General features: G+C 50.4%; 1 protein-coding gene across 2 annotated transcripts in view; it reads left to right on the top strand.

Moving 5' to 3' along the window:
* The window catches only part of INPP5D (inositol polyphosphate-5-phosphatase D), a 54,074-nt gene that overhangs the window by 27,227 nt on the left and 8,261 nt on the right, over window positions 1–18,586 (top strand). For both annotated transcript variants that reach the window (XM_026109757.2, XM_026109756.2), the window contains exons 5-22: window positions 54–225; window positions 1,297–1,437; window positions 6,454–6,541; window positions 7,307–7,387; window positions 7,576–7,647; window positions 7,922–8,045; window positions 9,139–9,245; window positions 9,767–9,869; window positions 10,555–10,751; window positions 11,556–11,673; window positions 12,170–12,266; window positions 13,698–13,836; window positions 14,493–14,601; window positions 14,763–14,851; window positions 15,097–15,178; window positions 16,391–16,480; window positions 16,633–16,746; window positions 17,868–17,950. In XM_026109757.2, coding sequence (XP_025965542.2) covers window positions 54–225; window positions 1,297–1,437; window positions 6,454–6,541; window positions 7,307–7,387; window positions 7,576–7,647; window positions 7,922–8,045; window positions 9,139–9,245; window positions 9,767–9,869; window positions 10,555–10,751; window positions 11,556–11,673; window positions 12,170–12,266; window positions 13,698–13,836; window positions 14,493–14,601; window positions 14,763–14,851; window positions 15,097–15,178; window positions 16,391–16,480; window positions 16,633–16,746; window positions 17,868–17,950 — 2,006 coding nt within the window. The remainder of the gene's footprint in view (window positions 1–53; window positions 226–1,296; window positions 1,438–6,453; window positions 6,542–7,306; window positions 7,388–7,575; window positions 7,648–7,921; window positions 8,046–9,138; window positions 9,246–9,766; window positions 9,870–10,554; window positions 10,752–11,555; window positions 11,674–12,169; window positions 12,267–13,697; window positions 13,837–14,492; window positions 14,602–14,762; window positions 14,852–15,096; window positions 15,179–16,390; window positions 16,481–16,632; window positions 16,747–17,867; window positions 17,951–18,586) is intronic.

The following is an 18,586-nucleotide window of genomic DNA, read 5'->3' as shown; positions in this document are numbered from 1 at the left end:
TCGGTCCAGTTGCCATGCTGGGGTGACTCTGCCTCTTCCTTCCTCCCTGCCAGACCTGGTTCCCACGCCGCCGATCCTGCCGCCCCGCAACGTGCTGGTGGCATTGCCGAGCAGCGACACGAAGGAGGTGCCTCCTCTCCCCGAAACCCCCAGGGCGGCAGACGTTAACAAGCTGTCCCTTCCCGAGACACTACTCCAGCGACTGCAGCACCAGGACACAAGCAGGTGAGACGTGGCGGGATCAGCCTTCGGCCCAGCTCCGCGCTCTCCTGGGCTCTCTGGCTGGGGACAGCTGAGCGCCTGTTTGATTTCAGCCCAACCGCTTCCTCACTTGTATCACCACACGGAGAACAGAATCAGACCTACGGTGCGTTGGCTAATCCTTACGGTAGGGCTAGAAAAAATCTAGAAAAAAGACTTTCTTGAAGTGTAAAATCGCTGATTGAGTTTCCGCACTGAGGTATAGTTTTCTAAGGTAAGACATGGTGATATCTGAGAGAACCTGGCCTGTTAGCTGTGTACCTAAACCCCAGACTGTATCAGAAGCCGGGGCCAGTCCTTAAGAAGAGTAAAGCAGCGTGTGGATTTCCAGGTGCACGTACTGACTTACTCCAGGTACAGCTCTCACTCGTATTGTCCTGTGTATGAGCTGTGTCAGATGTGCACATCCGCTGAAGCCCTAGGGAGATGCGCATAACATTTCGTGACCAGATCGGCGCGGCTGGAAGCTCCGAGGGCATGCCCGCGGGCAGAGCCCGGGAGGCTGCGTGAGCAAGCGGTGGCTGTGCCTGGCAGCACGGGTCCTGTGGCGGTGGTCCGCTAGCAGCTGGCTGACTGGGACAAATGCGGTTGTGGTCAGCTGCCTGCGGCATTTCATCTGCTGAGCAGCCAGGTGGGACTTTCTGCATTTGTCAGGCCACGGGACAGCCCATGAAAGAGGGTTTTCATCTCCCTAGAGCCCCCAGGCTGCCGGCTCCTGGCTACCACAGCAGCCTGGCTTTGCCTGCTGAGGTCAAGGGTCCCACCGTGGCCCTGCAGGGCCTCCCCTGGAGGGAGAGTTCAGCAGCCAGGGAGGAGAGGGTGTAGGGCGGGGAGAGGCAGAGGAGAGGGTGTCAGCACTGCCGTGGGGGGGCCACAGGCCAATTCCGAGAACTGCATATTTACACTGGAAACCAAGGCAAACTGCCCCCCGTCTGTCTGTGCTGGCTGTGGAGGTTTCAGAAAAAATAACAGAGCTGGCTGGTATTTGGGAACACAGAGAGGAATTGGTTTCTGACCCGTCTACGTCTTCCACAGTGTCTCTGATGAGCATCTAAAACTCATCCAGGACTACCTGCGCGTTCATATCACCAGTGATTTTGAGATGGTGCAGACTGGCTCAAGCAATCTTCCGCAACTGAAGAAACTACTTACACTTCTCTGCAAAGGGCTCTTCAGGTAACCAGAGGCTGATTTTCAGAGATGCCAGTATAATGCTGTAACACTGCAGTCTAATGTGGGTGCCACGTGCAGGCATTCAGAGCCTGCATTTCTGGCACAGTAAATCTGCTTACCCTCAAAAAAAGGTATATTTGGATCTCATGACCTGTGATTCTGGTCCAAAGATGTGAAATCCATGTAAAAGACACAGCTCTGACAGTGAAGTTTCCCTGTAGGCGGTTTCAGTTGATGGAGTATTTTTTTATGCTTTGTTTAGAAAGAAACAAAGCAAAAAATGCACTAACCGATTAACTGCATAATTTGGTAATGCATAGATGACACCCACAGAATCGTCAAGCACAAGTCGTTTATGGAAACAAGCACATGTTGGTGTATAGCTGTGTTTTAAACACTGATTTTCCTTCCCACTAAAGCACTGTGAACCTGGAGTGATTTCACTGTTGTCAGTAGAGGAGTCCAACTCAAAGAATAAGGCAAACCAGCCTAGGCTCTACAATTTTTATGTTTCCTATCTGTAGCCCTTCCTGACCCTAAACATGAAAACTCCAGTAGGGAACTAAAACCTTGCTGAGTTCCCCGTATTTTCTGTGGTGGAAAAATGTGATTTCCCCCCTTGCTGCTTTTAAGCAAACAAGGTTAGCCCACACTTTAGCAAAGATCTCAGGGAAAGCACTCTATGGCAGAGGGCCCACACTGCCACAGTTGTTTCTGTGGCTTGCAATATCCTCTCCAAGGTATTTAGAAGCGAAGCTGGTCGTGCTGCTGGCCTGGTCTCACACCCCTAGAGCTCACCAAAGCAGAAGAAAAGCAAGAGGTGGATGCCGCTGATTTGCTAAGCATTAACCCACGCATGGGAGGCAGGGAGTGAGCGAGGTCCTCAGCTGCTTGAGACCGCGATCGCTCCCCTGGGGCTACGGGCACTGCACACGTTTTACCAAGCAAAGGGCTAGGCGCGTGTGGCCCTGCTCCTTCTCCCTTCTGCCAGCCGCCAGCCTCCTCCAGAGGAGCCCCTGGCAGGACTAAGAGCCAGGTGTGCAAAGAACTGCCCTTCTTCTTCTGCGCCCTGCCAGAGCGTTTTGTTTCTCCACACCCACAGTGGGGGAGACCCAGGTGTCTAGCTAAGAATAAACCTCAGTAATGGAAACTAAAATCTAATGAAATCACAAGTGAGAGTTTTGTGTTACTAAAATATCTCCGGTACTTCTGTTCTCATGACGGCTGGCTTTTTCCATTTCCCACTTATTATTCTACTTCAGCTTATCGGGGTTCCTTACCCTTTTCCTCCTAAATGTATAGAGGATGGTATGAAGGAAGGAGAGGCTGCAGGTACATAATCCTCTCAGACACCAAGGCACCTCTTACACTTCTGGGTTTCCTGTAGGATTTTTGGTGCCTGGGCATTGCGAACACAGAGCAGAGCTGGGTCACTTCTTCTGCAAGTCTGCTGAGCCCAGGGGCATGGCAGCACCGCAGACACAGGACGGGACAAGCTGCCTGCCCAGCGCCCTTCCAGTTGCTCCGTGTAGTTATGGAAATGTATGTCCTTCTGCGGTTCTTCCTCCCCCAGGGGTTTCCTCCCCAGATCTGCGCAATCTCTGTCTTATTTCAGTTAGATGAAGCTGCCTTCTCCATTTTTTGGTGACAGTTTAATAGCTGCAGGCTCTTTCTTCTTTCTCTGGTTTCAGTCTCAGTCAGATTTCTCTGGTGAAGCTCTCCCTTGCCCTTTGGATTGTCCCATGAATCAGCACTGTCCAGCCAAACTACTTATTTGGCTCTTATTGGCTAATAGTGAGAGGCTTTGGCATTTAACTGTTTTCTGCAGTCTCCTTAGTCTCTGAGAATGTCTGCATTTTTAGCTTACTTCCCTTATCAGACTGCTGAACTCAAATTTAGTCAGTGGCATTGCCTAAATTTAGTTTTTCTTTAGCTCAGCTTCCTCCAGGCTGTGCAGAGATTCCAGCTGAACGTACAGGTACTTCACTGGTTGCTTCTCCATGGCTGTGTCCTGTTTTTCTTAACAACGTTCAATTTCTTTATTTTCACAATATTTGGGATTAGGTAGAAAAGCAACACAAACTGTTGATTGACACAGCTGGAGCCCTTTCACTGGAGTCTCAGCTCCTTCGAGCTGCCACTGCTGTGGGTTCAGGGTGCGCACGTGGACGCTCGCCATGGCTGAGCTGGCCCCGGCTCCCCGTGAGGCGTGCTGATCTGTGTGCATCCCAGTCTTCGTGCTACGCCGGGTTCTGGCTTCTTCCAGCCTCCCCGAGCCCAGCAGTGCCGTCTTGCAAGGTTACTTTCACACCCGGAGGATGCTGCCCTCGCTGCGAAAGCCGGGCCTCCCCGTGCCCTTTGGCTGACTCACCTCTGTGTCGGTGTCAGGCTCTGGGTAAGCAGCAGCTGCCAGTGTCGGCAGGGCAGAGAGGACACGCACTGGAGCTGTTCCTCTGCTGCGGTGGTTCACAGAATCACGCGGCGGTTGGGGTTGGCACACACCTCCAGGGACCACCTGGTCCAAGCAGCCGCCCAAGCAGGGTTACCTAGAGCAGGTTGCCCAGGACCATGTCCAGTTGGGTTTTGACTATCTCCAAGGGTGGAGCCTCTACAGCCGCCGTGGACAACCTGTTGCAGTATGCAACCATTAGGAGAGAAGAGCACACCATGGGGTGGGAGAAGAGCTGGACCAGTTGTTTGTGAACAGGGTGTCCCTTTGGCAGTGCACGCATTAGTCGCGGGCGGGTGCAGGCCTCATTTGGGACCGAGGAGCTCTAGCACAGCCAGGCTGCAGCAGGCGGGGAGCGCGACGTGCCGTGATCCCGTCCCCTCGCCCCCTTCCTCACCACTGATCCCCCATTAATTCAGCAAGGGCCAAACCCCAGCTTAGACAGATGGACAGCTGCTTTTAACTGTGCTGGAAGCTGCCACCACCTTCGAGGTGCAGCTGCGCAGGCAAGTGTGGCCAAAGGGGTGAGAGCAGCCACGTCACATCTTCTCGTGGGAGCCCAGGGGACAGGACAACCACTGCCGGCAGAGGCTAGTAGTTTTGACAGCTCATGTACTAAAAATGAAACAGAGCAGACACTTGCAAGGCTGACGGGTGCTTCTGTGAAGCATTCACTGCTAAAAATGTTGGCATACAAGAGTTCCCCTAGTCCGGGGACTCCTCTAGGGGCTGTGAAGCTGACTCACGGGGAGCTTGGTGCCAGCACACCCAGGGCGGGGACTACCCATGCGAGTGGACTTTGCTCGGGGTTTCCTACCAGCTTTAGGTGAAACCTATGCAGCTATCTGTTATTCAGCCTGCTGCTCGCCGAAGCCATCATTTGGTCATTGGTCGCTGCTCTGCGTGCTCTTGTTTATTCTCCTGTCTGGATGATTTCCACCCGGAGCTTTTAAAGCAGCTTTTCCAAGCGCTTCCGATACCCACGCTGGTGCAATCCTGTGTGGACACAGAGGTTTCTGACACTTCAGTGAAGGCCACTACATGTATTTCCCTTATACTATCAAGAGAAGAAAACAAAAGGAGTTATAAATGCAATTAAAACCACTTTGTGGTTTTGTTGCTTGACTGCCTGCAGATGCTCTTTCCCCAGCCTGACATGCACGGTGCAGATTGCACTGTGCAGTAAATGGAGGGCAGTTTCCCCATGAGAAATCTTTTCTGAACTGGATCAGGCAGCTGCTGCTCTGCGTTTTTGAGAGATGGGCTGTGTGTCCTGCAGTCCGTGTCACAGAAAATATCCCGTAATTCTTTTCAAATTGAACTTTACCTAACGCTCCTGCAACTGCCTCGCAACCTCATGGGGCCTGACTCCATGGCCACGGAAATGTCTTGGGTCTGGGGCCACAGCCGTTTGCAGCAACATTTGCCCTAGTTGATCCAAAGCCGAACTGTGGTGTAACGGGACTAAGCTCAGCAGCTCCAGATTCCTACCTGTGTCTTGCACTTGTATGTGCCCTGTGGCGAGTCTCTTAGAGTGAAATTTCAAACACGAGTGCTCAGTTTAGGCAATTAATCACCCATGGTTCAGCATCTAGACAAATATCTGATCTTCAGACTATCAGACATACTTTCACTTTGGAGCAATTTCCCCAATAAACAGGGAGTAAAATCCGGCCCGTTCAGACTGAGGAAAGTGAGGGAAATCATCAACGGCCACTGCTGACTAGGCACAGCGCAAGCATCCTCGCACGGCTCCCCACCATCGCCTTCCTTTTGACCTGCACTCCCTGGCGGCTCTTTCCGTGAGAAGTCTTGTCATTAGCAGAGTGCCGCTTCTCTGCCAAATTCATACAGCAGCGTTTTGACAAATGAGCATCCCGTGGAATCTAATTTGGAAATGTTAAAGGAATCTCACTGTAACCTGCAAGAGGTTCCAGTTCGAGAGATTCAAGGCTGGCTCTTCCACCCCCTCGCTGCGCCCAGCACCTCTCCGTCATGTGAGTTGAAAAGTCGAGAAATCAGTTTCCTCTTTGCCCACTGTCCCCAGCATCCTGCGGCAGCCTCGGCGGCTGCAAGGGCTGCGCTGAGCAAAGCCGCTCCGGCTGCCGGGGCGTTCAGAGGCACCAAACCTTGCCAGCCTTTGAGGTTTTCGAGTATGCTTTGACCTATGAGTTGGCGTCGCTGGCTTGATGCTGATTTTAGAGTGTTCTCTGGTTTGGCCCAGACTGGGACATCTTTCCAGGGAGATTTAAGAAGATACCATCTCCAGAGCAAAACCAGAAGTAGGTCTGTGCCTCAGCAAGGCAAAGCCAGGGGCCTAACTCAAAGCTGCCTTCACCGGCAGTACAGCTGAGGCACTCTGCAGTGAAGCGGCTGAGAAACGCTCTCACCTCCCGTTTCACCAGCTGAGAGGGCGGTAAGTGGCGGGGGACAAGAGCAGGGCGAGAGCAGGCCCCAGCGGGGACGTGTGCCTGTAGCCACTGCTGCGCTGCTGTGTCCAGAGGGGCCAAGCGCCAGCCTACCCGGAGGCCGGCCACGGCCTTAGACCTCTGCCATGTCTCTGTTCGCAGTGAAGCCTCTCGGACTCTCCCATCTCTGGAGTCCATCCAGAAGGTGTTTGAACAGCAGCTGCACCCTGGCATCCATCAGCGCTCACAAGTAAGTCGGGAAGGTGGGGAAGGAGAGCGCGGAGGCACGAGAGTGGCTGTCCGCACAGGAGAGGGCAGCGGGGAGGCTCTGCTCCCCGCTTGCTGCACAGCCGGGACTGGTGGGGTTTAGGCGACCAGTCACCGCTTTTGTTCTTTTTAGCCTCTTTCTGGCTTCAGTGCAGAGGGCAGGCGGTGAGCTGCATCTGCACAGCTTCGGTTACCCCACAGTGCGCTCTGCCTGCTTCTCCTCCCTGCCCCAGGGGGAAGGTGCAGCAACCTGCCCTAGGACTTCTGTCCCCCGTCTGCCCTCAGCCTGTGGGCTGGAACTGCACATCTGTCTCTCCATCAGCTCCAGGCCAGGACGTTCCCCTGCCAAACCCTTCCTTCCCTCAGCCCACCTGAGCGGGTAGCAGTGACCCACCCCTTCCTGCCAGTAGCCCCACAAGCCGGCAGCCCAGGACTTCTGTGTCCTGAGCCCCGGACCCGCGCACGCAGGCCCGTCCTCTAAGCAGCAGGCTGACTCCTTTGCATGCCTCGCTGCTTCTAACCTGTGCACGAGGTTTGCATGTTTGCCCTTCCGCCGGCCCACGTTTCTGCGTGTTCAGCCAGGCTGGGCTCTGGGGCTGCCCACTTCAGGCCGGCGTGGCGGAGGCGCCGCTGCGGCCCCTCGCTGGGGGAGGGCTGCGCGTGGGGCGAGCCTGCCGCGCTTGCGGGCCGGCTCTGTGCCCTCGGTAACTATGCCTCTCGCTCTTTGTTTCTATGTCGCGCATACCAGATGCTCGGTGAAGCTAGTCCAGTCAATATTGTATTGAAACTCAACCAGCTGATTTCTTTGCTGTCCTCCATTGAAGAAAAGGTAGTGTTTTATAGCTGTTTTATTTACCTTGTCATCTTCTTTTGCCTCTAGTTACGCTCATCATATGCCTCTTGTTCGTCATCAGTGCAGTTCTCTGCCACAATAAGACTTCTCTGCTCTGCCTTTACTACTCGCAGTGTAGTGTGGACCCACCAAATACACATCTGTCCGCATGACTTCTTTTACAGGTGAAAACACTGTTGATTGAAGGCCCCAATTCAACACACCGGCGCTCCCTCATCCCCCCTGTCACCTTTGAGGTAAATTTTACTCATTCAACAAAGCTTATCACAATGTGGAAGGACAGTAAATGCAAATGTATCTCGGTATCTCACTTGCTGGGAACTCTGCTGTGCTATCACAGAGATAACACAGCTATTCCTGGATGATGTTTAGCACCGTGCAAACGTTTAAGAGATGTCTAGTGGGATTGGCAATGATATGTGTCCATGAATTCAGTCAAGTGTTGCTTTTCATAATACATGTGACTGAAGCGTAGAAGATGGCTTATGAGAATTCTCTGTTTTCCGATAGGTGAAAGCAGACTCCCTAGGAATTTTCTCAAAAATACATCTCAAAGTTGATGTGGAAATGGGAAAACTGATTATCAAGAGAGCTAAGGATGGTCCCGAAGACAAGTTTTATACTCACAAGAAAAGTAAGATGCTTAAGGTCACAAATGCTGGACAAGACTCTTGGGGGGGGGGGGTTCCCTCTGGCCCGGGGGTGCAAGGTTTGGTGCAGAGCGCAGGGGTGTCTGCCAGGCCCCAGGCGTTGTGTGAGCCTCCGGTCGGTCTTGACTGCCTACCCCAAAGCAGAAAGCAGGGAGTCACTGTTGGGGTACATGCAAGGAAAGGAGCAGATCTTGATAGTGGATTTCCCTCAGAGCTGGTTGCAATAACCCCTTTTCTACTGACGTGCAATGTCACAGGAAAGAAACATTTTGCAAGAACATGTTAACGTCAGTGATGACTTTTGATGGTAAAAAGCCAGATACTCAGTTTCAGTAACATGCTTCAGTGAAATTCCCCTTGATTTTTGTTTTTACATATGAACCAATAGCTTTACTAATGAGCAATGCTAGTTTTGATCTATTTTTGAGTTTTGAAGGCCCAGTTCAAACAGTTCCCTTTGTCTCTATGACATTCCTGGACAGGCAGCTCTCTGAAGATTTCTACTGAGTTTTTTTCCCTTTTCCAACTCTTCTGTGAACCCCACTACCAAGAACATTAGGATTTAGCAGAGAGCAAACTACGCCTTATGCCTCTCTCTGCACTCGGGAAATGACCTATTGCTGGCAGCGATTGAAAAAATTAGCTTTCGTCAGTGGCTTCCTCCAGCTGCTTTTCATAGTTGCTTAGCTGCTACTTCAGATAGGGAGGAATCACCTTTACCGTCAAATGAGGTTTTACCTGCTCTTTCGCAGGCAGAGGAGGAATACAGGTAGGCTGGTCAGGACAGAGAGAGGAGAGCTTGCCCGTAGGAAGTCAAGGCTTCACTTCAGACTGCAGGGCTTCATATGGACAAAAGCTCCAGGCAGAAGGAGTTTTGGGGGCCTTCTGCATTTCAAAGTCCAACTGTATTCCTACGGGGAACAGGAGTAAGCAGCACTAAAACATAGCTAGGCAGGGCAAAGGGAGCCTCAGATGCAGAAGACTGTGCAAGTCCTGAACCTGAGCGCAGCGTCCTGTTAGTTTTGGTGGGATTCTAGTTTCAGTGACTTCGGCTCGTGACACCCAGTCTCTGCTTAGTCTTGCAGCTTATCAAGTCCCAGAAGGTCCCTAACAAACTGGTGATTGTGCTGGAAACAGAAAAAGAAAAAACGCAGCGGAAAGAATATGTTTTTTCTGATTCCAAGGTACCTACACAGCATTTCCTTCCTACTAACCTGGGCGGGAGGAGTACGAGGGTCGTTCCTTCGGAGAAAGAGAAGCTGCTGAAGGATGGCGGCTGGCTTTGCAGTAGTGAAATTTCTCCTTTGCTCTGGAAACAGCCAGGAAATGAACAAGTGTACTGGGTGAAGGAAGATGCTGGAGAGGGCAAATATAGCCAGGGGCTGTTGCTGAGGGAGGAGGACAGCATGTCAGCAAGCAGCGAGAGAGGCAGGAAAGAGTCCGAAGAAAGGGCAGCTGCAAAAAGGTGCATACAAACAAGAGGAAAGTCTAGGCTTTCTTCTGACCAGCTCAGCACATTAATTAAAGTAATGAGCAGCCTAAGTGCCTAAGAAAGTACCGCAGGAAAGACAGCCTCTTTGAAGGCTTCAGGCATATGAAGAGCTGATCAGCTCTTCAAGTGTGTTCCCCGGTTCAGCTAGTTTTTCAAGAGGTCATGTTGGTGGAGTTAATCAGCTCATTAATTGTCTCTGCTCCTCCCTGTTAGAAGAGAGAAGGGTTCTGCCAACTTCTGCAGCAGATGAAGAATAAACACTCTGAGCAGCCGGAGCCTGATATGATCACCATCTTCATCGGGACCTGGAATATGGGTATGGGCTCACTTCTGACATGGGCATCGCTCCAGACACTTGCCAAAATGTCCTGTGCTCACCTGCCGTGACTGGCTCCAGATACTGTGCGTGTTCGGTAGCGGACCTGTACACCAGGGCTGTCTTCTGCTGGGACAGGGGCAGCTGCTCACGACACGTATTCTTGTGTGCGGTTTGACACTTTCCACGGTCCCAGCCAGAGGACCGCAAAGCTGGCCCTGAGGGGTGCTGCAGGATTTCTCTAGGGACAGGAAAAGGTGGCCGGCACGAAGCTGGCGCAGCAGCCCCCGGCACCCTCCGCCTTGCAGAGAGGGCAGGAGCAAGCCAAAAACTGCGCATCAGCTGCTTCTGAACCTGTCCAGAGACTGTTTGCATCCAGCCTGGGGAGAGAACTGAGTATCTGGGATATTCAGAGAGGGGAGCAAGGAGTAGTTGAGGACAGTGGAATTAAAGCTATTGTTCACATCTGGGGAGAAGGGTCTGGTACAACCACTGCACACTGAGCTGTCTGTGCTCACCAGCAGTAAGGGGTAAGGTAAAGGCGGTGGCACGCTGATACAGGACAAAGTGAATAGGAAGCCTGCTATTTCTCTCCCCATATGTGTGTAACTAAGTGGGTTGTCTGTACCCTGGGTGTGACTGAACATACTCTGACTTACTTTGGTGTTGGATTTGTTGATAAAAGGTGCTGCACCTCCCCCAAAGAAGATCACCTCCTGGTTTCTTTCCAAGGGGCAGGGGAAGACCCGGGATGACACTGCTGACTACATTCCCCATGACATCTATGTGATCGGCACACAGGAGGATCCCCAAGGGGAGAAGGAATGGCTGGAGACCCTGAGGCAATCCCTGCAGGAAATCACCAGTATCAGCTTCAAAGTGGTGAGGGAGTTTTCCAGCTATTTGCACATAACTCAGAGATACGAGGAGAGCGTGTTTGGTGCAAAGAAGAGAGACAGAGGATTAAATGGCCTTTTGCCCACACCTCCTCCCCTTCTCTCCCCTTATTGCCATCACCTTGTTTGAGTGAGAACAACTGGATGTGTTTGTGGACTCCGGGATCCCCCCCCGAGCTGGCTAGATGGGCATATTGCTATGGACAGCACCCTCCCACTGCCCAAACGTAGATCCTGCCATGCAGCTCCCCTGCCTGCCCGGCTGGGAGCAAAGGACGGATGCTGAGCACCTGACTCAGATGGTGGTGATGCTTTGACCATGTGAATGTCCTTCACAAAGGATGTGATTGCGAAATTCTGTAACCTAGATCTCAGCCTAAGCTATTGCATTTCTAAATCAGGGTGTAACAGCCCATAGGCGCAATCATAGAAAAGACTAAGCCCTATTAAGACCAGGTTTGGCCACTACTGAGTTTCAGTGATGTCAAAATACAAATCTAAACATACCTGGAAGGCCACAGGAGAGCAGGGCTTATATTAATGACTCTCCTGGTGATTGGGAAACATATTTTGTGCAAGCAAGGCAATCCAAGGATTACATAGAAAATAGCACCAGAAAATAGGCAGGTCCTTCCTCCCACCTTTGATTAAAATAACTGAGAGCAGGTCCTGAGCACAGTAAGAAAATTTGTGTAGGAAAAATACCGGAGGAGGAGTCAGGAAGGCTGGAGCTAGAGCACAGCTTGCAGGCCTGGGCAGAAATATAACCTCTAGCCTTCCCGTCCTTCAGATAGCAATCCACACTCTCTGGAACATCAGGATCGTTGTGCTGGCCAAGCCAGAACACGAGAACCGGATCAGCCACATCTGCACAGACAACGTGAAGACAGGCATCGCAAACACACTGGGTGAGGCAACAGCTCCAGTCTAGTCCAAAGGACTGAGATCTGTTCAGTCTGTGCCTACACAGTCTCTTGGAATGAAACAGCTGTCTCTACAAGACTCCTTTGACTACATTTGTGTGACACTAGTGTTACTTAAGCTGTATCCCACTGGCACTGATTATATCTTACTCTGTAAGAGAAGAAATCCATTTGTGTGTATACTCAGCTCATATATATATATATTTCCAGCAAAGGCCTTCAATTGGCTGTTGGATTGCTCTTTCTTAGGTTTCAGAAGGAAACTGCAATTCTTTCACTTGAGCTAATTTTTTAGCATCCTTTAGGAAATGTGTTACCACACTCTGTGCTGTAATTACTAATTCTTTTTGTGTGATTAAGTCAATTTATTTCTCTTCTCCATCCTCCACTTCACTTAGATGTGATAGTTGCTTTATTATCTTTCCTAGAGTCAGCTTGGAGCTGGATTGATTTCTTGATGTTTTGGCTTCTCTTTTTCCAGGTAATAAAGGAGCTGTGGGGGTGTCATTCATGTTTAATGGAACCTCCTTTGGCTTTGTTAACAGCCATTTGACTTCAGGAAGCGAAAAGAAACACAGGTAAAATACATCTGCCCCTCTCAAAAACGGATGTTGGCCTGGGGTGGAATTCTCTAGGCCATACGTGGAAGGAGGGCCCACCAGCGGGTCACAAGCATGCCGTCATGGCAGTAAAATTCTATTAAATCTCTCCTGGAAGGGCAACATGTGCCAAAGACCCTGCTCATTCTGTCACCATTTAAATGAGTGACTTCTGCTACACAGCCATAGCACAGATGAGGTGAAATGGACAGCAAAATGGTTTCAGAGCCAAGCATAAATATCCTGCCCAAGACTTGTGTGACCTGTCATGCAAGCCCAGTACATGAGGAAGACAGTTCCTTGAATTGCAGTGTTTTGGACAGATGCTGGAAGGCTTTTCCCATCCAGGAATAATGCGCTGAAGGAGGCCGTCTGCCTCCTTGCTGCGGGAAGCGCCGTGAGCGTGGGAGCTGCCCTGCCCTGAGAGCAGCCCTGCCTGGTGGGGCACGCCGGGAGGAAGACCCGGACGGAGGGTGTGGAGCCCGGAAATGTCGGCGGGGTGGCTAATTCTGTACACCCAGCTGTAAAATGAGTTTCCATGGTCTAGGCAGGTTCTGTGCAGCACAGGACCGGCAGGCAAAGGTCCTGACAGCGGTGGGAGATCAGCCCACCCTCCGGGAGCAGCTGGAGCAATTGCAAGGAACTGTCCTAAAAGCAAAGAGGAGCTGAAATGAAAAGGTTGGCTTTGCCATCTTTCCTTGATCAGGACCCAGAAAACAGATGGCATGGGATTTCTGCACAGGGTCTTTGCCACTGAGGGAGTTAGCTTCTATGAAAGTGTTTCCCAGTGCCTGGAATAGCTGCCAAAAGCTAGTTATGTATTTGCTGATGAAAACTGATGGCAACAGTCTAACGCTGGACTTCTAGGAGACACAGCTCAGAAAAGCACAACCCCAGGAAGCGACACAGGTGGCTTTAGGACAGCTTCTGACCCCTTGAATTCGGGTGGGAACAGCCTGACACCCAGGGCAGAGCAGTGAGGGGCTGCTGCAAAGGCGGGTGTCCCCTCCTCAGGGAGGGCTGCCCTCCTGCCCCGCCAGCTCCCCAGGCTGCACGCGACACGAGCTGCGGCGAGCGAGCGGCAGCCTGTGCTGGCCACGCGCCCCCGCGCCAGCTCCCCCTCCGCCACCTGCCCGCACCGCTGCCGCGCCGGGGGTGGCTGCCTCGGTCGCCGGTGCTGCGGGGTAGATTGGGTCCCCTGGGGACGCCCGGCACGTCCCCCGGGCCTGTCTGCTGCGGCGCGGCGCGGCGCGGGGCGAGCGTGGCAGGTTCTCCGCTTCCGATCTGCTCTTCTCTAGGTGTTGAGCCAGATCGGTTCCAGCCCGGTAGAGCAGCAGCCTCTGCCAACCCAGGCACTGAGACATCGCGTGGTAATTGAGTTTGTCAGGCAGATGTTTCTTGTCTTGACAGACGCAACCAGAACTACACGAACATCCTGCGCTTCCTGACGCTGGGAGATAAGAAATTGAGTCCATTTAACATCACTCATCGCTTCACTCATCTTTTCTGGCTGGGAGACTTGAACTATCGCGTGGAACAGCCCCCAACGGTGAGGGGCTCTGCTCGAATCCATGGAGAGACAGAGGCGCTACCTTCTTTTGATCCGGGGCAACATGGCATAAAAAGCGGCATGAGAGGGGAGCAGAGGGGATCCCCAGGGCATAAGTGTGACACCCTCTGAGGGAGAGTAAGGCAGTCCTCTGTGCCCGCTCCAAGGATTAATGGACCCAGGGCACACCGGGAATGCCATCTGGCACCCTTTCTTTCTCCAGGCATCATCGCTTCCCCCAGTCTCCACAACCCCGCTTCCCACCCTGAGCGAGCATCTGTCTCTGAACAGCTAGATCCAGAGATTGCCTTTCTGCTCTGTTTGGTTAGTTTATAATGGCTCAAAATAGGCAAGCCGGAATAAAAACTGAATAGGCCTCAGCGGGTGGGAGACAACAGCAAGTCTGGTGTTGATGTGGATCTGGTAGTTGTGTGTGCGTGCATGCTCGTGTGGGGAGTGTGTGGAGATTTTGACGCCGGTTTTGACAGACAAACATCCAGCAAAAATTAGGGCTTTTCAGTGAATGGAAAAGTTGAGAAGTGGCAGGGAGTATGGCTTTGCGAAGCAGTTCAGGAGCATTTGCCGGCTTACCAGTGAGAGAGTATTTATAAGAAGGTTTTGCATCATCTGCAGCTCTGCTGTTTCCCTGTTGGCAGGAAGCAGAGAATATTATCCAGAAGATCAGGCAGCAGCAGTATCCGGAGCTGCTGGCTTTCGACCAGCTTCTCATAGAGAGAAAGGACCAAAAGGTGTTTCTGCAGTTCGGTAAGATTCTGAATTTCTTCAGCAGGTTCCTCTCCCATTTGCTAGCAACCTCCCGTGCCAGAGCCGCTGTTGCGGGACGGGGCGTACGGAGCAATGACCGTCTTGCCCAGTTCGGGGTTCTCAAAGGGCCAGACTGTAACCGAGCTCTCTGTCTGTTTTAGAGGAAGAAGAGATAACTTTTGCTCCAACCTACCGTTTTGAAAGAGGTTCCCGGGAGAAGTATGCTTACACCAAGCAGAAAGCTACAGGGGTAGGTGAAAACTGATTTCCAGCTCTTTCCTTTCAGAAATACATGCCAGAGCAGGGAAAGTAACTCCTACAGAAGACAGTGACCTAAACCAATCTCTCCATCTTCTGCTCCTGTAGTGTTTTGAAAGGAGTCAGTACAAAAAGATTTGACGCAAATACATGGTGCTTGGGCAAGTGAGTTTCCTGTTCTTCTTGTGAACTGGTCCTTTCCCTTCTTCTTGACATCAGTTCTCCTTTGGTTTGCAGATGAAGTACAATTTGCCATCCTGGTGTGATCGAGTGCTCTGGAAATCATACCCCATGGTGCACGTTGTGTGTCAGTCCTATGGTGGGTAGATAACAGATTGTAGATAGCAAAGCAATCAGTCTGAAACGGAAATGATTCAGAGCAGAGTCTGTAGGATCTCCCTCCACTGCCAGGCACTCGGCTTAGAGGGACCTGATGTTAAACCAGGCACACTGGAGCCAAATCTCTCTGCCTGTAACCTTGCAAGGCTGGAAATTAATTCTGTTATTCTTTTATATGCAGAATATCCCTTCAGCAGCTGTAGCTGTCCAGCTCTAGGCCACACTGTAGGATCACTTTATGCCAGTTACTTCTTGGCAACGACAGCCCTCTTTTCCCGTGCCGCTACCAGCAGGAGCTCCTCACTTGGTGCCAGCAGGGCAGACCCTATAAAAGTGGTGCAGTCGGCAGGGCCTGGGGCTGCAAACACCTCTCTTCTGTCAGCTCATCTTGCAGGAGGACTGTGTGGCGCCGAGAGAGCTTGCCTGCTCCCCTTCTTGCTGAGAAGAAGCGTCACAAAAGCGCTGTGCTGGGAAGGGGGGAAGCCCACAAAACCTCTTTAAAAAATACCCACATACTAGTTCCTGAAATTTCATGGACTATATCTGCGTCCAAGCAGCTGAGTATAATGCTGATGATTTCCTCTGCATGGGAGTGAGAAGAGGGCTATTAGAAGTCTCTTGAGGGATAAGACGGACTGATTTGATCACAGAGCCTGTGATGATGAGATGTGTGGTTAAATAAGCACCTCTAGAAAGCCTGGCCTCTGCCTGCACTGTTCTGTTCAATGCACTGGCCCGTCTGGGAGTCAGCGAATGCTTAGACCACGTCAAGACCTTACTCACCCCGCTGTGAATCTTATGCCATGCGTTGCCCTGTAGCACAGAAGTAGCACTGGCGTATTCCTACACAATTTCCTGCCTTATTCGTGCTTTAATTAGCTGTGCACATTGCAGAGGGGAGCGAGGAATCCTGCAAGTGCCTTTCATACTGGGGCAGTCTAACACTGAGAGCTGCTTGCAAAATGGGCTGATAGAGTTACGTCCCGTAACCAAACTTCATGTATTCTTACAAAGTAGTGATATTCCTGTGTACTAACACAAGATTATGCAGAAACACCTTTGGCTAGAGACAGTTACCACAGCGACAGTTAGGTTTTCTGGAAAACTACCAAATAATATTTCTATTACAGTGATCTCACTGGAGCAGGGCAGGAGCGCAGGGCAGTAACTATGCTTCCTCTCTCGCTGGCAGGCTGCACCACTGACATCACGACAAGTGACCACAGCCCCGTCTTTGCTACCTTCGAAGTCGGAGTCACCTCGCAGTTTGTTTCAAAGAATGGTTAGTCAGGCTGAGGGCAAGTGCGCTGCCTTCCCCTGCCGATAGAAAATGCAATGCTGAAAGAAAAAGCTAACTTCTTAAAAAGCCCGCTTAAAAATGCCCTCTGTTTATCTCCCACTGAAAACATAATCATTTCCCCTCCTCTTTCCTAGATTCGAAGTACACGGACTCCCAGGGGGAGATAGAGTTCCTGCACTGCTACGCGACCCTGAAGACCAAATCCCAGACCAAATTCTACATCGAGTTCCACTCTAGCTGCTTGGAAAGTATGGCTCTGCCTGTCCTTACTCCTTCTGTCAAACTCCCCTGCCTGCTTGGATCAGCTCCCCTTCCTCTTGATTTGACCTAAATAGATGGCTGTGCAGATCGTTTGTGTGACTGCAAAAAAAAGGAATGTCCTAGAGATTTGTTGTAGTTTGCAAATCATCTTATACTGTCAGAAATATAATCCAAACAACACGGCCATTTAGCTGTAATTCATGCTTAGACATGTAACCTTGTGCTGTGTCTTCCATCTTGTTTGGCAATCTGATCATCTCTTTCTCTAAAGAGCAACCTGTGTTGTTCTTGCTTATCACATAACAAAAATCTCTATTTAGCAAACCCTCGATTGATTGAATTTCTAATCATGCCTGCTGCAAGTGATTAGGTGCTTTCAAAATAAAGGATGTGCATTATGCTCATAAAAATTATTTCCTTCCCCTGGTTTGAAAAGAATAAATCAGAGGATCACCCTAGAGTGAAAGGAAAGACGGTGAGATGATTCTGCAAATGGGACTGTGTATCAGTGCTACAGAACTTACTCCCTGTCCCTGTGCTGCGGGGCTGCGTCTCAGCTGTTTATGTAACGTGAGCCTACATGCCCTTGCTGTGTTTTTTTTGAGCGATTCCCCATCACAGGACTGCTCCTGTAAGTGGGACAGCATGCCTTTGGTGTATGCTTCATCACATTATCGCATGTCAGAGAGCTGTGTCAAAGACAGTTCCATAAAAGATTATTTTTTGGCTGTATCAAAATTTGCATAAATTTCTATGGAAACAGTGTATTACGAATCTTAAATTAGAATTTCAAAAGTGTGCTATCTTGAGTGGCGTAGGAAGAGCTGTCATGTTCTTATCCTCCAGTCCATGCATGCACTGAGCTTTTCAGTGCCAAGTTTAACTGTTAAATAAAACCATTTAACAATGCCCCAGTAAGATCACTCGTAAATCTACTGTGTAAACATTCACCCAAAGCTCAATCCTTAAACACCTTAATACTTTTAAAACTTGTGTGCAAGTGGGAAAATAATTGTAGCTCTTTTGGAGATCTACCATCTGAGAAGGGATTTGTAGCCAAGTTCTTGCTGTCTCTCTTCTGATGAACTCCTTTCTCATCACTCTGTAGCTTTTGTAAAGAGCCAGGAAGGAGAAAATGAGGATGGGAATGAAGGGGAGCTTGTGGTAAAGTTCGCTGATGCTCTTCCAAAGGTAAACTGAGACTATGTTTCCATATCTGTATGGGAGAGAAGCCTTCCACCTGTATGCCATAAGCAACATTAAGTCTTTTGCTTATATAAATACTAGTTTCAGGAACAGAGTTGTGGTCTTGTTTACTCTTTTAAGAGTTCGTAAGAATGCAGGATGGGTTTAAGCTAAATGGAGTATGTTATACGAAGGAGAGGACTTTTTTGCTAGTATACTTATATCTGTATTGGGAATTTTGCTGGCATGATTATGTTACTCAAGAGTGTAACTTTTTTCTCACCTTTTTAGTGAACATAATTATGCTGATAAATCTTTCGAACCAGCTTGGGTTTTGTTTTAGATGGGAGATAAAACAGCGTAAGGAGTAATTCTGTCCCAAGGTTTCTTTGCCCTGTCAAACAACGTTTCTTCTTGGTATTTCTGAGAAAAGTTAACCGAATATTTTTTACCTGTGTTAAAAAGACCATCAGTGGTCAGCAGTAGTATTCTGTGCTTCAGTGTCAGAGACAAGTCCTACCCTTGAGATCGGAGCTGTTCTCCATTTCCCGGCATTCTGGGAGCTGGAAGAACTATCAGAGCTCTTGGGTTTGGAGCAAATGTACATGTCGGTACCTTTCCGGATAGCCCAGAAGAACTGCT

The sequence above is a fragment of the Dromaius novaehollandiae genome, chromosome 9 (assembly GCF_036370855.1).
Source record: "Dromaius novaehollandiae isolate bDroNov1 chromosome 9, bDroNov1.hap1, whole genome shotgun sequence".
NCBI lineage: Eukaryota > Metazoa > Chordata > Aves > Casuariiformes > Dromaiidae > Dromaius > Dromaius novaehollandiae.
Note: the sequence above shows the minus strand (reverse complement) of the source record. Positions and strands in the feature narration are given on the sequence as shown.